The sequence below is a fragment of the Halichoeres trimaculatus genome, unplaced genomic scaffold (genome assembly GCF_033239565.1).
Source record: "Halichoeres trimaculatus isolate MK-OKI-2021-1 unplaced genomic scaffold, fHalTri1.1 fHalTri1_scaffold_11, whole genome shotgun sequence".
NCBI classification, from domain to species: Eukaryota; Metazoa; Chordata; class Actinopteri; order Labriformes; family Labridae; genus Halichoeres; species Halichoeres trimaculatus.
Window position 1 is genome coordinate 17,238,484 of NW_027437189.1, and position 18,042 is coordinate 17,256,525.

Genomic DNA, 18,042 nt, shown 5'->3' on the forward strand with positions numbered 1-18,042 from the left:
GAATAATGGCATCCTGTTTTATGTGGTCTGATGAAGATTTATTTCCCTCTACAAACAGAGTTTTCTTCTCCTCTTGAGGACAGAGCCGACAAAGCTTGACTTTTGGCATTAGACTAATCTGCATTTTGATGTTATTTCAGCAAATTGAAGAGACGTTAATCAGAAGAAAATCATTTTCTTTTTCAGCTTTCCACTGTTTGTGTTTGCTGTTTGTGACTGTGTACCATGGAAGACTGAAAACAGACGCTTGTAGTGTGAGCAAAACAAAGTTTATTCATTGCCTGGTACTTTTCAGAGGAAGATGTACCCCTCCTGTAGTTCTTTAGAAAAACGCTGACATCTTTTTTGTGTGTGACACCTGACTCACCTGAGGATATGTAGCAGGACCTGTCACTGCAATAAGCCTGGCTAAAGACAAACAGCACTGTGCTCAGATTGACTGACATGCTGATGAATCACTGCTGCAGTCAGGGTTTATTGTTTTTGTATTTCAGCTCTTTGAAACCTGGACAAGAACTGTTCAAACCAGGACACATTAGTGTTTTATCAACATGTGACAGGACTCAGGTCAAAAAGCTTGAAAATGAGAAGTTTCCTGGTCAAACCAGGACGTCAGGTTTGTTACAGCCCGTGGTTGGTGCAGCTGGTGAATATTCGATGTAGCTGTGTTTAAATGTGTGAAATGAACGACTCTCCCATGTCTGTACTGCAGATCGTGATCGTGCAGTGGGGAGGGAAGCCCTTCAGCTGTGCCCCTCTCAACATGGAGCAGTGGCTCTGGTGTCTCTTCGTGGGAGTTGGAGAGCTGCTCTGGGGGCAGGTAAGCAGCTCTCACCTGCTGAGTCAGGCTCTGAGCAGGTGGAGGCTCATTTCACCTGAGGGGAGACTCACCCTGCGTTCACCTGCTCCTCCAACTGGCCCAGCTCAGGAATTTAGAGGAAGTTTCCAAACTTTGTTTCTATCAGGACTTTAACGTCTTTATGAAATGTAATTTTTGTGAATATTTCCAACTATTAATATAATGATAAAATACAATCAGAATACTTGGTCAGTATCTGTTAACAGATTTATTTTGTCCTGGAGGAGATTGAAAAATGACAGACTTATAAAATCCTTTAAGTGCGTCAGTGTATCAAGTTTACACCTGCTCCACGTCTTGTCCAATGAGACTCTAACAAACACAACTTCCAGGTCATCGCCACGGTCCCGACGGAGCGGCTGCCATGCCTGAAGGAGGCGGGGCTTGGCCTGGAGCCTGGTGAGGAGGAAGGGGAGGAGCTTGCTGAGGATGAGGAGGAGATCGACTGTGCAGAGAGAGAACTTCGCCGAGGACAGATCCTCTGGTTCAGAGGACTGAACCGCATCCAGACCCAGGTACTGTCAGACCATTGCATATCATGGCCACACATGCACTTTTAGAAAAACACATAAACCAGGAGCTCCACAACAGCTCGGCAGTTTGCCTCACAGACACATTAGCAGCGGAGGATCTGAGTCTGACTGTTGAATGTCTTTAGATGATTTCACTGTTTCAACTCTGATGAAACACACTCACAGCTTCATGTCCTGAACACACTGACTAAAGAGACTCGTGGGAAGCAGGAAAGAAAGAAACCTGCTTTAGTTACAAACTGTCTGATGTGTTTTATCCCTCTGTGTCGCTCTCTTTCTGTCTGCTGCTCTCTGACTTGTGCCAAACACAATAACTGGTTTCCTTCCTTTATAACAGCAATCTGCCCTGTTCACACCATGTATAATCATGTATAATAATGTATCTTATAAAGAGGACTTTATAAGTGTGTGTGAGTGTGTGTACTGTATAGGCTGATGCTAAGTAGACAGGCCTGATTGGTTGGATTGATTGATTGTGGCTCTGATCGGTGTGAGGACGCAGATCAGCATCAACATGAACAACAAGCTACTGAGAGAGAGCCAGACTCTCTGCTAAGTGCCTAAAGTGCTCCCATTTACTGAGAGGGTTTGGTCTGAGTGTGCACACCACACACACACATACACAGCCTCATACACACTCAAACATTCTGCATCTGTGAGCCTGTTTTTTGACACTTGATTGTCAGAGGGAACAGGTACTGGTGGGTGTGAGTTTCTTACAGTAACAGAGTCAGGATCAAGCAGATCAAAGAGCATTTACCTACTCTAATTTCTGAAGCTTTCAATCTGCAGCAACTTTCCAAACATTTTTTGCTTCTAAACAAAAACTTCATAAAAGTATGAACGTAAGGCTTAAGGCTGTCAGGGATTTAAAATGGGACAAAAGAAAAACCATACATTTCAAAATCATGTCTTACTTCGATTGTATTCTCTGTCCACCATGCAGAGACTTTACTGTGGACATGGGAGTGCTTTTGATCACTGAGAACTGCCTCTCTAGGTTTTAGTTAAATCCATAAAGGAAACGCGCTTTTGTAGGATGAAGAAATCAGCTGACAGCTCACTCTGCTTTTTTATATGCAATGTATTTTGCAGAAGTTGGCAGAAGAGTGAAATGTAATACATTCATGGTGCAATATCTATTGCAACTGCCTAGATAGTAAGCTTTGAAATTTCTGTCTAAAAATGTACTGCACCCATATGATCTAATGATTCTCTACCACAGACTGGTTTTACTTGCTCCATCGGGCTCCCCTCTGACATAAAACTTGTGTACGTGTACACAGACCTGGCCTGGGGTTTGAGCAGACTCTCCACCAAAGTTCAGCGTGATAGATGCCAATCTGTGCGTGGATATGAGTGTAGACCCAGTTTTCGGTCGTACATGTTTGATAAATGAGGCACAGTGGTCAATAGAGAAATAAGAACCCAGTTTTTATCATATGTGTAAAAAGAAAAATTTGAACAAGACTATAAAGAAAAAAGTAAAAGTAAAAGCTTCATTCTAAACATCCCTGTATTTCAGTTCCAGTTTTTCATCAGTACCTGTGTCAAAGCAGTCAAGGATTTTTAATTTGAAAATCTGCAGGAACTCTGGTCTTTGGCTGCAGATGTACTGGTCGAGTATCTTCTTGATGAGCCCAAAGTTGCCGCTGTGTGTTGAGCTCATAGACTGTATATAGAGTGCACAGCGTGGCTCCGCCATTTATCATTGTACGGTTTTGAAGCCGAAATACCCCCGTCACAGGCGTAGCCATTGGCAGCAGTTGCAGCCAGAGTCTGCGCAGCAGAGACTGTGAGGGATTCTGGGAGAATCTGAGTGGAACTGGGCGACAAAAATAATATTTTTTTTTTTCTTTCGAGAGTCTAATCACTTCTTGACTTTACCTCCCGACATGTTTTACAGTCCCGGAAAAAATACACGAGAACAGCAGCTGTCAATCATCGTTAAACCTTATGTAAAGCCTCGTTTTTAACCTTGTATAACTAATGAAAATGAAACTTTTCAGAAAAAAGAGGACTTGAATACAAGACAGCCAAATGATATCTTTAAATCACCACAATAATCGGACGTGAGAAACATTTCTACAAGGAGTATTAATTTTTTAAAGTTTGACCACAGCCCATCTGGAATGACTGGAAAGCCGGATTTTCTAACCCTTTACTGCAGCCAGCCACCAGGGGGAGCAGTATTGTGGAGACCTCACTTCAAGCCGAGCAAGCAGACGACGATTTTTTTTAAGTCTTTGGCTGAGTTTTAATCCACTGCTCAGCACAAACACGAGCTCCATAAAACTCTTTACAGGTTTTTAATCGTTGATTCAAGAAGTGTTGCAACGGCAGAGCTGAGCTAAATTAACATGTTTGAAACAATTATTTACCGTTTCACAAACAACAGAAAACACAAACCTACATTGCAAAGAATATAACACAGAGAGCTTTTTTTTCCCTCAGCATGAAAACATTTAATCAGAGTAATGCCAGGATTCAAAACCGTTTTAGTTGAGTTGAAGTACAGCTAGCTATGAGCTACACTCAGGTGTCAAAAAACAGCCGTTTGGATTGATTAAGAGTCAGAACACACGTTACAAACACAGGGGGTGAAGAACATGACATGAAGAACTCCAGACAGACAGAAACCACCAGTGCTTTTACACACACACACACACACACACACACGCTGTCACACTCGGACCGGCTCTTCCTACCCTCACTGAGTGCTGCTGTTTTGTCTCTGTCCTGCAGATGGAGGTAGTGAGCACGTTCAAGCGAAGCGGTTCGTTTCAGGGAGCGGTGAGACGGCGCTCCTCCGTGCTCAGTCAGCTTCACGACGTAAACGCTATCTCTACCCCCTCTCACGTAGCTCTCTCCACCGCTACAGCCAATACCAGCCCAGCCCCCGGGAGTGAGTCCGCCGAACGCATGTACACACATGTACACACATGAACACACACACACACACACACACACACACACAGGTATACCTACACACACATACACACACAGCCTCTCTCTTTCTCACACACACACACCCTGCTGCACGGCACGTGGACTGCAGTATTTGACTCTCTGGTTGTGTCCCCCTCCGGCTCGCTCGCTGCTCGTGTGTGTGCAATGTCTCCTCTTTCTTTTCTCTAATTCTCCCTCAAACAGCACCCAGTCCTGACCGGCTCTGTTCTCCTGGTCTGACCCGCTGGGCTGGTCCAAATCCAGTCCCGGTCCCAGTCCAGAGTGTGTTTTATTGTTGAGTGTTGGTGGGTGCAGGCGGCTGCTGGCTGTTCTCTCTCTGTCCGCGGCGTCCTGACAGACATTCATAAAGACACAACATGTTAAACAGGAAGAGGCGCCAGAGAAGACTTCGGAGACTTATTGGATCCTGGAGCCTGGAGGTCAGAGAGAAAACAGCAGCTCCGCCCACACCGCCGTGACTTCCTGTTTGTGAATGAGGTCAAGCGTGGTTACTGTGATGATAAAGATGTAAAGGTGTAAAGTGTTGTTGTTTAAAGTGATCTGCTCTATAATCTGTGATGATCCTGTAGAAGTGATTCGATGTCACGTCCATAGACTCATTCTCATTACCAAACGGCTTCCATACGGCTTCTGTAAACCTTCGAGTATAAAAGCCCCATCACACCTCGCTGCTGTCTTCAAGACTTCAGTCAGAGAGAAAGTCGTCCTCTTCCCCCTCCTCTCCTCCTCCTCTTCCTCTGACTTCTGTCGGCTGCTGCTGCTCCTGGTTGTTTCTGTGACAGTGTTTACAGCTCTGACGTTGGGCCCCTCTGATGAAAGTCCTGTTTTTGATTTTGACCTCTCTCTCTTTCTCTCTCTTTCCTCTTTTCCTCTCCTCTCTCTCTGATCTTGATGAGATATTACAGGTTCCCTGTTTGCAGAAAGACTCTGAAATGTTCTTCTTGCTGTTCTTCATGAGTAGACGTGTTCTTTTGTAGACGTATTTAGATTGTAGCTGATCTAAATACCGGCTCTTGTGTAGCATACGATAAGATTTCTTTAAAAGGTCATTTTTTTTGTCTTTTTCTTTTCTTCATCCCTTTTTCTCATCCTCCCATCTCCTCAGTAGAGTAGCATCCACCCCTCATCTTTTTCTCCTGGTTTCTTTGTGTGTCAGTTCGGCGTGTGTGTTTGTGAGTGTGTGCATCTGCTCACATATCGGACAGCCGTAGTTTGACTCCTGTGTGTCTCTCTGTCAGTGTGTTTGTGTGCGTGCGTGTGTATGTGTGTGTATGCATGTGTGTTGTCTTTATCCGTCTTCTCAGTTGCTTCTCCCTCCCTTCCTTCCTTGCTCCCTACTGTCCATCCTTGTCTCCTTCATTCCACGCTGCTTCCTGCCCACCTTGCTCCATCACCTGTAGGCGTAGACACAGAGAGAGGCTCAAGGCTGCTGACGCCTCTGGTCCTGATCCTCCTGCACAGACAGGAGCTTTGTTCATGGAAACACATCCCTCTCTCCATCCCTGACCAGAATGATCTCCAGTAAACCCGTTAACTTCTCACTGTCTTATGGAAAAGCTGGTTCCTGTTGAAGAAGGGATGGAGAGTCAGATCACAAAGAGAGGCTTCAGACCCCGTCACTGTCAGCTCACTGTTTTAGTTTTCCCTTCATTCAGGAGTGCGTTGATTTTGACTGTTACTTAGTAGGCACCTCAGAGTTAGACATCCTCACCTGGTTCAGTTCACCTGATGGATCTGGACAAATCAATCAGAGCGAGAGGAAGAGTTTGATGTTTGTGGAGCCAGTTATGAGTCAGATTAAATGTGTTCATGTTTGCTTTTCAGGACATTTAACATAAAAAAGGCTATAGGTTGCGTATCAGACTTGTCTGTTCTTACTATGAGGTTCTGTAGTTTTCTTAAAAGACCAAAACCAGCTGTAAGTGAATCACTCTGGATGATGATGCGTGTGATTTGAACTTTACCTCACTTCTTTGTTTCAGAGAGCTTAGTAAACCCTGTGATTATCCTTAAAGCTGAGGCTAATGGGAAAGTAACTTTGAAGGTGTTTGAAATATAAAAGTGTGACCCGATGACGGAGCATTATAAAAGTTAACAGCCTCAGTTATTGTGAGTCATCCCTGTGAGAACATCGCTGCAGGCCTGGTGGTTTGGGCAGCAGTTTGTGTTGATCAATGTCCGTAATGTTTGACAGTTTGACCCTGCTGCAGGTTAAAGGATCACGAAGGTTAACATCAGTGAGTTTTATTTGTTTGTCCTTGTGTCAGCGTGCTTAGAGCTGGAGTGATGATGTGTGGTTCAGGAAAGCCACGGCCACTGACAGTGAGATAGAGCACCCTGGGGTCAGAGCTGATTAAAGATCAATAAAACCTGAACAGACTATCGCTCCATCAGTTAGTGCTCTGATCCACTCATTTTTTTATTTTTAAGTTTTGTTTTTGGGCTTTTAGAGCTGTATTTGTGGAGGATAGGACAGTCGGGGAATGACATGTGGGAATTTGGCTACTGTAGTCCAAGGATTCTGGGTATCCTAACACCTGCCCACCTCCTCTCACTAAACCCAGATCTCTAAAGCAGAGAGGTGTCAAAAGGTGTCAGTGTGCTTCTCTCTGGGTCTCACTCTAGGGGGCGGTACTTGGTTTCTTGTTGAAGGTGAGACGGCTCAGCTCTGTTTCAGCAGACTTATAGAAGTTGTTTCAGCTCAGTGAATCTGCAGAGTGTCATCCTGTTTGAGCAGGTTTAGATTCAGTCTTCAGGAGGGGCTGATGGGCCCAGTTTTGGTCTTTGGAGGGTTTGTTGATGACATCTCAAACACAGGACATCGACAGTCTGATCCTTTGGTGACTCCTTTAGTGACCTGATAACGGCGTGTCTCCTCTCCACCTGTATTGCTGCTCCCCTACAGTAAGCTTCAGGTCATTACTCCATTACCCAGAGTTCTTTGCAGAGCAGCCCAGCCCTCAGACTTGGCACTGAGCTCTGCTGCAGTCTGATGTGCGTAAGCTCTGACGTCAGCTCCATCACCTCTCTGACTTTTACTGAGTGCACCCAAACACCTCCAGTTATTGAACCAACATATGAAACTCTCTGCTTCATGCTTTTATCCACCTGAGCTGTGCTGGACCTCCGGGGTCCCTTTGGATCTCTAATCCGACCTGTGGATCCAGTTTGTTTTCATTTCAGACCAGTTTCATCACCCTGTAGTTAGAGCAAAGTGAAGCGAAGAGATGAAAGCTGCGGTTGGTCAGGGTAGAGAAAGGGAAATGATCTGAAGTCATCCTCAGCCCCTCAATTCTCTGCTGAAGTCCTCCACGTTCAAACACAGATAACACAGATTATGATTTGGTGAAGCGGAGGATCGACTCTGAATTGAGGAGGGTGATGCTGAGGTGTTGCATGGATTGAAGCGCAGTGATGAAGGCTCGGTGAGCAGCTCAGCGCTCATGAACCTCCCAGCTTCTCCCTTTTTCTGTTGCCTTTCTCCTCATCAGCTGTTGATTTGCTCACTGCAGCTCCTCTACCTCCCAGCGCCTGTTTCCTTCTTTAACCATCCTGGTTTTTCCATCAAGCACTGCTGAAAGAGCCGGCAGGGAGAGAGGGAGAGGGTTGGGTGAGAGGGATGATTGACCTTCACACTGTGGGCGTTATATACTCGAAAGTTTACTCTGTCCACGGACACAAAATGAAAACAAACCCAGCGCTGACCAAGTGAGAAAGGAACTTTCTGGAACCTTCTCAGGCTGCATGAGGTGTTTTTCTGCTGTCTGACAGGCTCTTTGGAAAAACAGATAAGCACTGAACCTACTGCTTGACCGTCTGTCTGTCTGTCTGTCTGTCTGTCTGTCTGTCTGTCTGTTTGTCTGTCTGTGTTTGTCCTTCATATGAACCAGAGTCACACACAGAGACTTGTCTTTGTCGGGCTAACAGCAGCACTGCTCTCATTCAGCCGTCCGACCATCTCCTCTCATCCCCACCGTTTGGCCTGGTGGCGGTGCTGCAGCCCCTGTGTGTGTCTCTCTGTGTGTGTCTCTGCTGCCTGTGCCTGTCTCTGATCTGTCTCTGCTCTCTGAGCTCATGCTGCTTCTCTGCCTCTGTTTGGGCTTGGGGGGCGGGGATGCATGGACAGACTGCCGTAGCAAAGGAATGTGACTATGCACGCACACACCATCACTGCATACTGCACCTTGGAGTACACTCATAGACCTCACTTTGCTGCGTGTTCGTGAGTGTGAGTGTGAGTCTGTGTGCGTGCGCGCGCGTGTGTGTGTGTGTGAGACAGAGATCTGATTCAGCATGACCTGGCTGCCTCTGTGCGTGTGACACGCTGACGCCTGAGCCTGGCTCCGGCCTTTGAACCAATCACCTTCTGTTTCCAGTGATCTAACCAATCACGTTCTGTGCTGACCTGCTGATTCTCCGTGATGTCACCTTTCTGTTCTGCTAGACCTGTTTTTTTTCTTTCCTGCAGCAACTCCATCATCAGCACCATCATCATCATCATCATCATTCAGTCACTCTGTGACTGTCTCTTTTTCTCTCTCTGCTGCATGGCTGCACTGTGCACGTGTGTGTGTGTGTGTGTGTGTGTGTGTGTGTGTGTGTGTGTGTGTGTGTGTGTGTGTGTGTGTGTGTGTGTGTGTGTGTGTGTGTGATGCTGACAAATGAGCACATGTGTGTGATGGTGATCTTTTTAACAAACAGCTCTCGTGACTGACAGCTGTCAGATGCATGCAGACATCAACCTGCACGACGTGGAAACTCAGCTCTTTGTTTACTCAGCATGCTTTTTGTGTCTCAATGTGTGTGTGTGTGTGTGTGTTTGTGTGTGTGTGTTTGTGTGTGGTCCCTGCTGTAGGCTTTCACTTGTTTTTTTTCACTAACTCACCACTTCTGCTTTTCTCCATCTGTGCCTACCATCTATCATCATCTGTGTGTGTGTGTGTGTGTGTGTGTGTGTGTGTGTGTGTGTGTGTGTGTGTGTGTGTGTGTGTGTGTGTGTGCACTCTCATGTGCGTGTGTGCTCTCATGTGTGTGAATGCTCTTGTGTGTGTTTGCATGTGCTCCTGTGTGCTTATGTCCCAGTGTTTTCCACACATGCTGTGTCATTAAACACACACACTCACACACACACTCTTGTGTCTGATGTGGAGTGTGTGCAGCTTTGTGCTTGTTGTGATGGTGGCTTGTGAACGCTCTGAGGTCTGACAGTGTGTGAGAACTGACAGAAACATTCATGAGCCAACTCATCCTGAACACTTTGGGTTTATTTTTCACTCCTGTCTGTTGGAGATGCTCGGGATCAGGTGGACGCTCCGGTTTTAAACCAGATCAGAGAAGAAAAACATTCCTCACAGGTTTACAGGAATCAGAATTATGACTGAGGAACATTAATACCACAAAGCATTTACCAAATGAATTTACCATTTATGACATAAATATAAAGATATTTTATAATTTTAGAAAAATATTAACAAAAATGGGAAAGGGAAGCAGGGATAAGGCTCTCAGTGGAAGTTTGGGAAGAGATTTGCAGTTTTCAGTGTTCCTCAACAAATTCAGTAAGTTGGAGAGAGCATTGTTGGAAAAATATTATTAGATACTTTAAGACCCCATATCAAGAAAAGTATAAGAACCCAAGTCCAACATGCTGGAGACAGTGTGATTCAGGAGTGGCAATTTATTTTCATGTCTTCTGGGGTTGCCCCAAGGTGAATATGTACTGGAAGGATATCCACAAAACACTTGAAAAACTATTTAACACTCAAATACTACCGAATTTTGAAGGACTTTATCTAGGTCATATTATTTCCATAAAAGATAGGAGGGAAAAAAAGTTATTGCAGGCCCTCCTTACAGCTAGCAAAAAGTCCATCACTGGAAAATGATATATTAAATAAATATTTCGAGTTGTTCAAAATAATCTTAGAAATGTTTAAAATGGAGAAGTTGACCTACAATCTAAGAATTCAAAAAGACAAATTTTATCTCATCTGGAATAAGTGGATTGAATTTGTTACTCCATTTAGAGCAAACTTTGTCTGACCTCACTATCTTCACTATTCACTATATCCCCATTCTTCTTCAACCTCCTAAGTGAGAGACACAATGTAAATGTAAACTCCCCTTGTTCATGTGTACATAGTTATTCATTTATATGAGTGATGTAGAATATGTGGATATTATATGGAGATTTAAACACATTTAAAATGTAAACAGCAAAAAAGAGAATATGTTTAACTGTATGTTTTTGAAGATTACACACAAAATTCTACATATGTGTAATAGAAAAGACTGGAAAAGGAGTTTGTATAAGAAATGCTTAATTGTTTATCAATGAAAATGTCTTTTCCAACAAAAAATAAAGAATTACAAAATATATATATATATTAACAAAAGTGTTTGCTTATCAAAGTATATTGAAAAATAATCCTTTACACCAAAATAAGAGAAACAGATGTACGTGCAGAACATGAGGACATTTCCTTTAAAACTTTACATAAGACATCTTGATGTTAAAATAATGAAATCCCTTTCTTTAAAGTTATTTTTGGGGCTTTTCATGCCTATAATGTGATAGGGGAAGACAATGGATAGAGTAAGAAAGAGGGGCAAGAGTGGGGAGTGACATGCGGGAAAAAAAAAACACATGCTGGATTCAAAACCCAAGCCACCCGATCAAAGGCAATGTCATCGGGCACAACTTATAACGCTAGGCTATCGGTGCCCCACAAAATACCCTTTAATTTGGTGACAGTTCAGACGTTTCTCTACCTGCAGAATATCCTCAACGTAGATTAAATTCTTCCACTTTTGCCCGATAGATGCGGCTCAACATGGGCTTCATGTCTTTTTCTCTGCAGCCTCATGAACTGCTTTGTTTATCAACAGGAGATGTCAGTGACTTTCCCTACAGCTACAGAAACACAGAAAAACTGTCAACTGAGCTGAGCTCTGTCCAAAGATTTCATTGTTCAGAATAAACTTCTACATTTGGAAAGTAGTTCTGTGTGTTTATATCTGATCCAGTCAAGCTGATGAGGAGAGTTTAACCCTTGCAGATCTAAGACGTCTGCTGAAAGCACCTTTTAAAACTGAAGCATAAAGTGAATCTCTTGAAAGCTGAAGGTTTTGTGGGAAAAGAGAAATTCAGAGTTGAAATCATTATATCTCATCCTCTAGAGAAGATAGGAAGATAGTGCCTAAAAACCATTTGATAATTTAGAAGTAGGGCCTCATCTGAACATCCTAACTTTTCTCTCATGTGCATTTGCATTAAAAAATCAACAAAAACAAAAATTAAAAAGTATTTCTTATTAAAATGAAAAAAAAAAAAATCCTGCGAAAGTGCCAGTGTAACAAAGTGATATGGGAAAGGACATGAGCCAAATTATGATAAAAGAAATCCCCCAAAATGCACGTCATTCCCTTCGTGCACATTTCATGAGTCACATGTCTTGAAAATGATGACACTTCCTGCAAAGACTTACATGTACCATCATGTCTTAACCCTTCAACTTTTTAAATGCAAGGGATATTACCTTCAGTTGTTTTATTCTATTTGATTTTAAACACTTTAAGGTCCATCCAAAATTAGAGAATACATACTTTTTTTTTAAAATAAAAGATTGTTTTTTTTTAATCATGTTGTTGGATCAAAAAATATATATATATATATTTCAAATAGAGGGGACCACCCAATCAATTTTATTCAGTTCAACATATTTTCAGTGGGATATAGAGACTCAAAAAATGCTTTCCCAAATTGTTGAGCAGGAAGTTTAATGGTTAAAGGAATGTGCATATATTGCAACCTAACCTTAAAAATATAAATGGGTAAATGTTGCATCCAGTCTTAATGGGTTAAAACCAAAATTTGGGTAAAACTTTCCCCAGTCTTCAGTCCAACCAGGTTCGTTATTTTGCAGATTTTTAAAATCTTATCAGAGAAAACTCTAATGTGAACATCAGGGACATTTTTGACTCTTGAGAGAACAGAGATTGACTCAGCTGGTCAGATGAAGTGTTAGTCATAAATCAATCTTGTCTCTGTGCTATTTGAGATTTGAAATACTTTGCAAAATCTAAAAGGCTCTGTCTTCAAATCTAAGTCAAACCAGAGGCAAGCGGGCAGGCCGGTGGCGGCTAACAGTTTAACCTTCAAAATAAAAAAAGAAGAGGTTTCCTAGACGACGCTGCCAGAGCTGCTCTGCAGAGTTAAGGAGGAATAAAAATGACTCCATTCAAAAAGTTAGGCATGAGCAAAGTCTGACTCCACCTGGCCCTGAGTGTCTGTCTGTCTGTTTGTCGGTCTGTCTGTCTGTTGGTCTGTCTGTCTGCTGAGGACACACGTCTGTCTCTGGGCTTCCCTTGTCCCATGTCTTCTCTGTCCCTCTCTGACTGTCTCTTCTCTGTGTCTTGTGGTCTCCTCCTCATCGTCCTCTCTGCAGATGCGAGTGGTGAAAGCATTCCGTAGTTCGCTGTACGAGGGCCGGGAGAAACCGGAATCCCGCAACTCCATCCACAACTTCATGGCCCACCCGGAGTTCCTCATCAACGACCTTATCCACAACATCCCGCTGATCGACGACACCGACGTGGACGATGAATCAGAGCTCAGCAGATACCAGCACCTGCACCCGGCCCTCCGCAAGCCGCCACCCCCTCCCACCCAGCCCCAGCCCCCAACCCGCAACCGACCCACCCGCCCTTACCGCCAGTACAGCCTCCCGGTGACCCCGTGCAATCGAAACAACAACAACAACAGCAGCAGCAGCAGCAGCAGCTCATCTGTCTCCCACAGCAACAAAAAGAGCAGCCACGCCCCAAGCAACCGCAGCCCCCGCCATCACTCCCGCCACCATCACCACCACAACCATCATGGCAGGGACAGGCCGCTGAAACCCCCTGCCCCACACCTGGCCCACCTCTACTGTGTGGAGACCTCATTATAACTGTACATGGTGAGGGGGAGGAGTCTGTGGGAGGGGGAGGAGTCTGTGGGAGGGGGGGAGGAGGACTCACACATGACATTTCATCAAACCTCCCCACGCCACAAGAACAGGAGGGAGTGAGGGAGGAGCAGGGGGGAGAGGACAATGGCTGCCTGCAGCTCCCTGAAGACTCTGAGATTTCCCCTCCCTCTGCCTCCCCTCTGGCCCTCTCAGTCCAACCCCCAGACCCTCTTACCCCTGAACCTACCCAAACGCCCCGACGCTTGCTCATCACCCACCTGCACAGCTCTGCTCTCTGTGTCGCCATGAGCAGCGGCTGAAGGAGGAGGAAGGGAGGAGGGGGGAGGGGGAGAAAACACCCCAAAAAATTACACAAACCCTCTTGAGCAGGACCAGGCCAGACTGGGCCACGCTGGGCCAGACGCCACTCTGCTCCTATTGGTGTTCATCATCAGTGTTATTGTCCTTTACGAGCCTCCCCTCTACCTGCCATGTCCCCCCTTACACCCACCTGACTCCTACCTGCAGTCACCTGAAGACAAAGCTTTAACTTTGCCCACCTCATCCTCTCATTGGCTCAGAGGTGGAGGTGTCACTTTCTCATCCTCTCATTGGTTCCTTCACGTCAGCTTTTTTTCATCACATCAACAAAAACAGAAGCAGACACAAATCTTCAGTTGGAGAACCTCTGGATGGAGCTGAGCTGGGATCAAACCCTGACCCATCGAAGGCCGTATATACGCAGGAGGTTAATGTGTATATATGAAGCTTCATTTCTTTCCTCTCTCATTGGACACACCTGAGTCCACGTGGGTCCAAGGGGGGTGTACAGGTAATAGCTCATGCGGACTCATGGTCTCCACTCCTACTGTGAGACCAGACCATTTGTGTGTGTGTGTGTGTGTGTTTCACTCTGGCGTCTCCACTCAGACCCCCAGCCTCCAGCCGTAATGAGGATGAACTGAAGGGGGCGGAGACTCTGGCCCCGCCTTCAGCCTCATCATCGTCTGTTCCTCACTCTGTCTGGTTGTCTTGTCTCACCTCGTCCTTGCTGGTCTTTTGTGTGTGTATGTGTGTGTGTGAGTGAGTGTGTATGTGTGCATGCCTGTGTTCCAGCTCTCTCTGAACAAAGTTGAATGCTTGTGAAGCATTAACCCTTTAAATGCCATCAGACACACGATGCACAGGCGATGGCCCTTTAAGACTGACCTACACTCACCTCACAGCTGCTCTCGTGCCATCAGTCGCCTCCCTTAGTGTTCCATCGTCTCCGTGGATTCAGTTTCTCACAGTTTGATGTGAAACAGGAGAAAGCATCAAATGGGAGCAGGAGGTGGTGTGTCTGACTCAAGCGTAAGCTTTATCCCCAGAGCTGCTCAGATCCATCAGGTGTGTCCTCTGACAGCTTTGAGTCACGTGTCAAACGCTCAAGATGTCTGCTCAGACTGTCAGAAGACCTTAAAGGAACAGATTCAACAGTTTGGAAACGGCAGCTGGATTTATTTAGTTAATCAGAACCTCCTCATGTAGAGACCACTCTGTCTTTCCCAGAGCTGTTCAGGATCTCACAGATCAGGAGTACAATGCTGAGTGACTTTTGAGTCTTTTCAGTACCATGCTGAGACAGGTTCATCTGGATTCTTCAGAGTTACACTGATTTATATTTAATCTGAAAAAGTATAATTATTTTAAAGAAAGAGAGGAAGAGAAAGGATGTGAGGCTATAAACATTAAAATGAAAGGATGGACAGAGGTGGTTTGGTGAGAGCACGGGATGGGTCATCAGCTTTTATGGTTTTGGAAGTAACTGTGAAATGACTGGTGTGTTGTTGGGAGGAGCGTTAGCGGTAGCTTATAATAAGTGAAAGAAAGATGTAACAATATCAAGATCTTTCAGTATAATAATAACTCTATAATAAGTCCTCAGTACCAAGATACAGGACTTATAAACTTGTCTCTGTTCTGAAACAAAAAGTTATTACCTACGGTCATGGGACCACGACAGTATGGAGATATGGTTACATCTCTAAATGTAAGGCGTGAGATCACGTGATCACTGATCACATCTATCTGAGGGTGGACTTATCGTAAGCTCAGCTGTCCTGTCCCAATGCTAAGGTAAGCTAACTGGAAGAAGCTTCCCGTTGAGCGGACGTCAGCGAGGTTCCCGTTCTTTATCTAAAGGGTTGAATTGTCTCTTTAAGACTCATTGTCTGACACACTGCCTGAGCCCTCACCAACCAATCAAATGTCAGAGTTGAAAATGATGTGGGGACAGCTGCCCCGTGACGCCAGGCGCTGCGCTTGTGACATTGCATTCCGCCAACATTCCATAGAACATTCCGAACATTCCAGCACCTGCATCACATTCCAGCTCGGCCATGAGAGCGCCCTCCTGTGTCCCATAATGCACTAGGTGTGGGCTACCCACTGACTTCATGTTGCCTCGGAGCGTGAACCCTCCCCCTCCCTTCCTCCCTCCGCCCCTTGACCTCCCTGAGTCACCGTCTGGTCCGAGTGCCAGAGGACGGCGAGGGCAGACGATATGCAACAGACTGCCATGTTCCACCTGAGAGAACAGAACACGTGAGTCCTGCTGCACCTGGTCCAGGACCTGAGCAGGCCTCTCTGGGAACAGCCCCACCTGTACAGAACTCTGTCTTCTTGAATGCTCAACATCATCGCCCCCTCCCTCCCCCCCTTTGCCCCGCCACTGGCCCCGCCCTGTGGCAGTGGGTGGGGCTAACATCGTATTGGTCTGTCTGTTTTGAAGCATGCATTTGGTATCATTAATGTCACTCTTTATGTGTTGGTAAATCATTTAGGCTACTGTCACTACTGTGTGCTATGACCTCTCCACATCTGCTCTCCTCACACACACACACACACACACACACACACACACACACACACACACACACACACACACACACACACAGAGTCATACCTGTTTAAGTCTAACCTGTTCTACTTCAGCACCTCTTATAACAGCGCTATGAAGATTTTTGCAGCACACACACAGATACACAGACACACACACAGACACAAACAGGCGAACTATCTCCAGTGGTGTAAATTTGACTGTCCATCTCTGTCCATTCGTCCCGCCCACCACAATGTTCCATCCTGATGTTGTGAGAAAGCTTCACAGAAGGAGAAACACAATGTGAAAAAGAATATATTATATTTATCAGATTATAAATTGTACAACTGCACCACTCCTGTACAGACCGCCCAAATGTGCACATGTGCATCTTTGATTTACAGGTACTATGTTCCTGTTATACTTGGTTTTTTATTTGGATCTTTCTTTCTTTCTTTTATTTGAATCCTTTTGCTTTTTGTAAAGAGAGGAAGAAAAAAACAGATCGCTTGTATATTCTGATTATTATCTTTGGTTTCTCCACCAGTGCTCCCACTGATGGAAAGACAGTTGCACATTCTCCTGAGCATATTCTGAGGGCTGTGTTTTCTGTCAGCGAACAGTCCCTGACTTGTGCAGAGGTGTGGAGAAGCCTCTAGTCAACACTCTGTAAATAGAGGACGAGAGGGATGGGAGGGACAGGTGCTCCTCTTCCTGAGCTGAAGGACCTACGGGGACCATAGGGTGGCCAGAGGGGCTGCTGCAGAGCTAGAGACTGCAGAAGTGCAGTGTGTCTATGCGCTGTTAGGCTGCTCTTTTAGATCTGCTAACAGTATTTACTGCCATGTTTGGATGGGCGAAGCTAAGGCTTTACATTATTCATTATACATACTGTTGTAAATATCGTTTGTGAACGGTCCCCCGACTTGCACATCACAGCACTGTTCAGCAGACAGAAAATACGGCCTAACTGTGCTGAAAAAGAAAAAAACCAACAAAAAAATCCATAAAGACTATTGAATATATTAAAGAGTTACCTGCCTGTTATTTAAGCGAATAAATATCTATATATGAGGAAGAACACACCTGTATACTGTAGACTAAATCTGTATGGAAATCTAAGAGAATTTAATGGGAATTAAGTCCAACACCTTTTGTCTGTATGAAAGAAAAAACTACATCAAAGTATTCTACAATAATAACTTTGACAAAGTCTGTGTGCTCCTGTGTTGTTTGTTCATCATCGTGACTGTTTCTAAAGATCAGGTCTCAAGAAAGTGTTTGATTCTCCTCACCTGGACGACTCAGGTGATGTCAACTCATAAGTCAGAGGAAGTTTTACATTATATCAATACATCCAAGTCTGCATACTGGCTAAAAAAAAAAAAAAAATCAGGTGTTGGTTTTGGTGCCCTCTTGTGGACAGTCTCTTGTTATCCTTTATTTAATATTCAAAGCATCACTGATGATAACTGTCTTATTTAAAGCTTTAGAAATAATTATCTTCTCCCTAATGGTGGAGTTTAATTTCATCGCTTAGATAATATCAGTTTTATTTTCAGGCTGTTTAATGATAATCTGTTAAAACTGAAGGAACACACACATACACCTGTGTGACTGCAGGTGAAGTGTTTGTGAGTAAACGTCCAAGGATCAACTTGAGGGTGCGTGTGATAAATCATCTTTTCTATGAAGGAGATTCTAATGCAAAGACAGATTCTAAATACTGTACTTGCCTCAGAAAGTCGTCTAAAAACAATTCAGTATTTGAGGTCCAGTCTAGATCTTTAAATAAAGTTGTACTGATCACTTATTGTATCGGCCTTCCTACAGGTTTAGTTGTGTGCTTGTGTTACTGCTGGAGCT

The 18,042-nt window shown here is 44.5% G+C and overlaps 1 protein-coding gene across 3 annotated transcripts in view; it reads left to right on the forward strand.

Annotated features, from left to right (window-relative positions):
* Positions 1-17,389, forward strand: part of atp2b3b (ATPase plasma membrane Ca2+ transporting 3b) — a 50,484-nt gene extending 33,095 nt beyond the window's left edge. For 2 of the 3 annotated variants that reach the window (XM_074681223.1, XM_074681222.1), the window contains exons 23-25: positions 713-820; positions 1,192-1,374; positions 12,810-17,389. In XM_074681223.1, the coding sequence (XP_074537324.1) occupies positions 713-820; positions 1,192-1,374; positions 12,810-13,313 (795 nt within the window). In that variant the 3' untranslated portion in view covers positions 13,314-17,389. Of the gene's footprint in view, positions 1-712; positions 821-1,191; positions 1,375-4,137; positions 4,298-12,809 lie in introns of all 3 variants that reach the window. The other variant, XM_074681224.1, reaches the window with a different exon arrangement.
* Positions 17,390-18,042: the final 653 nt, after the last annotated feature.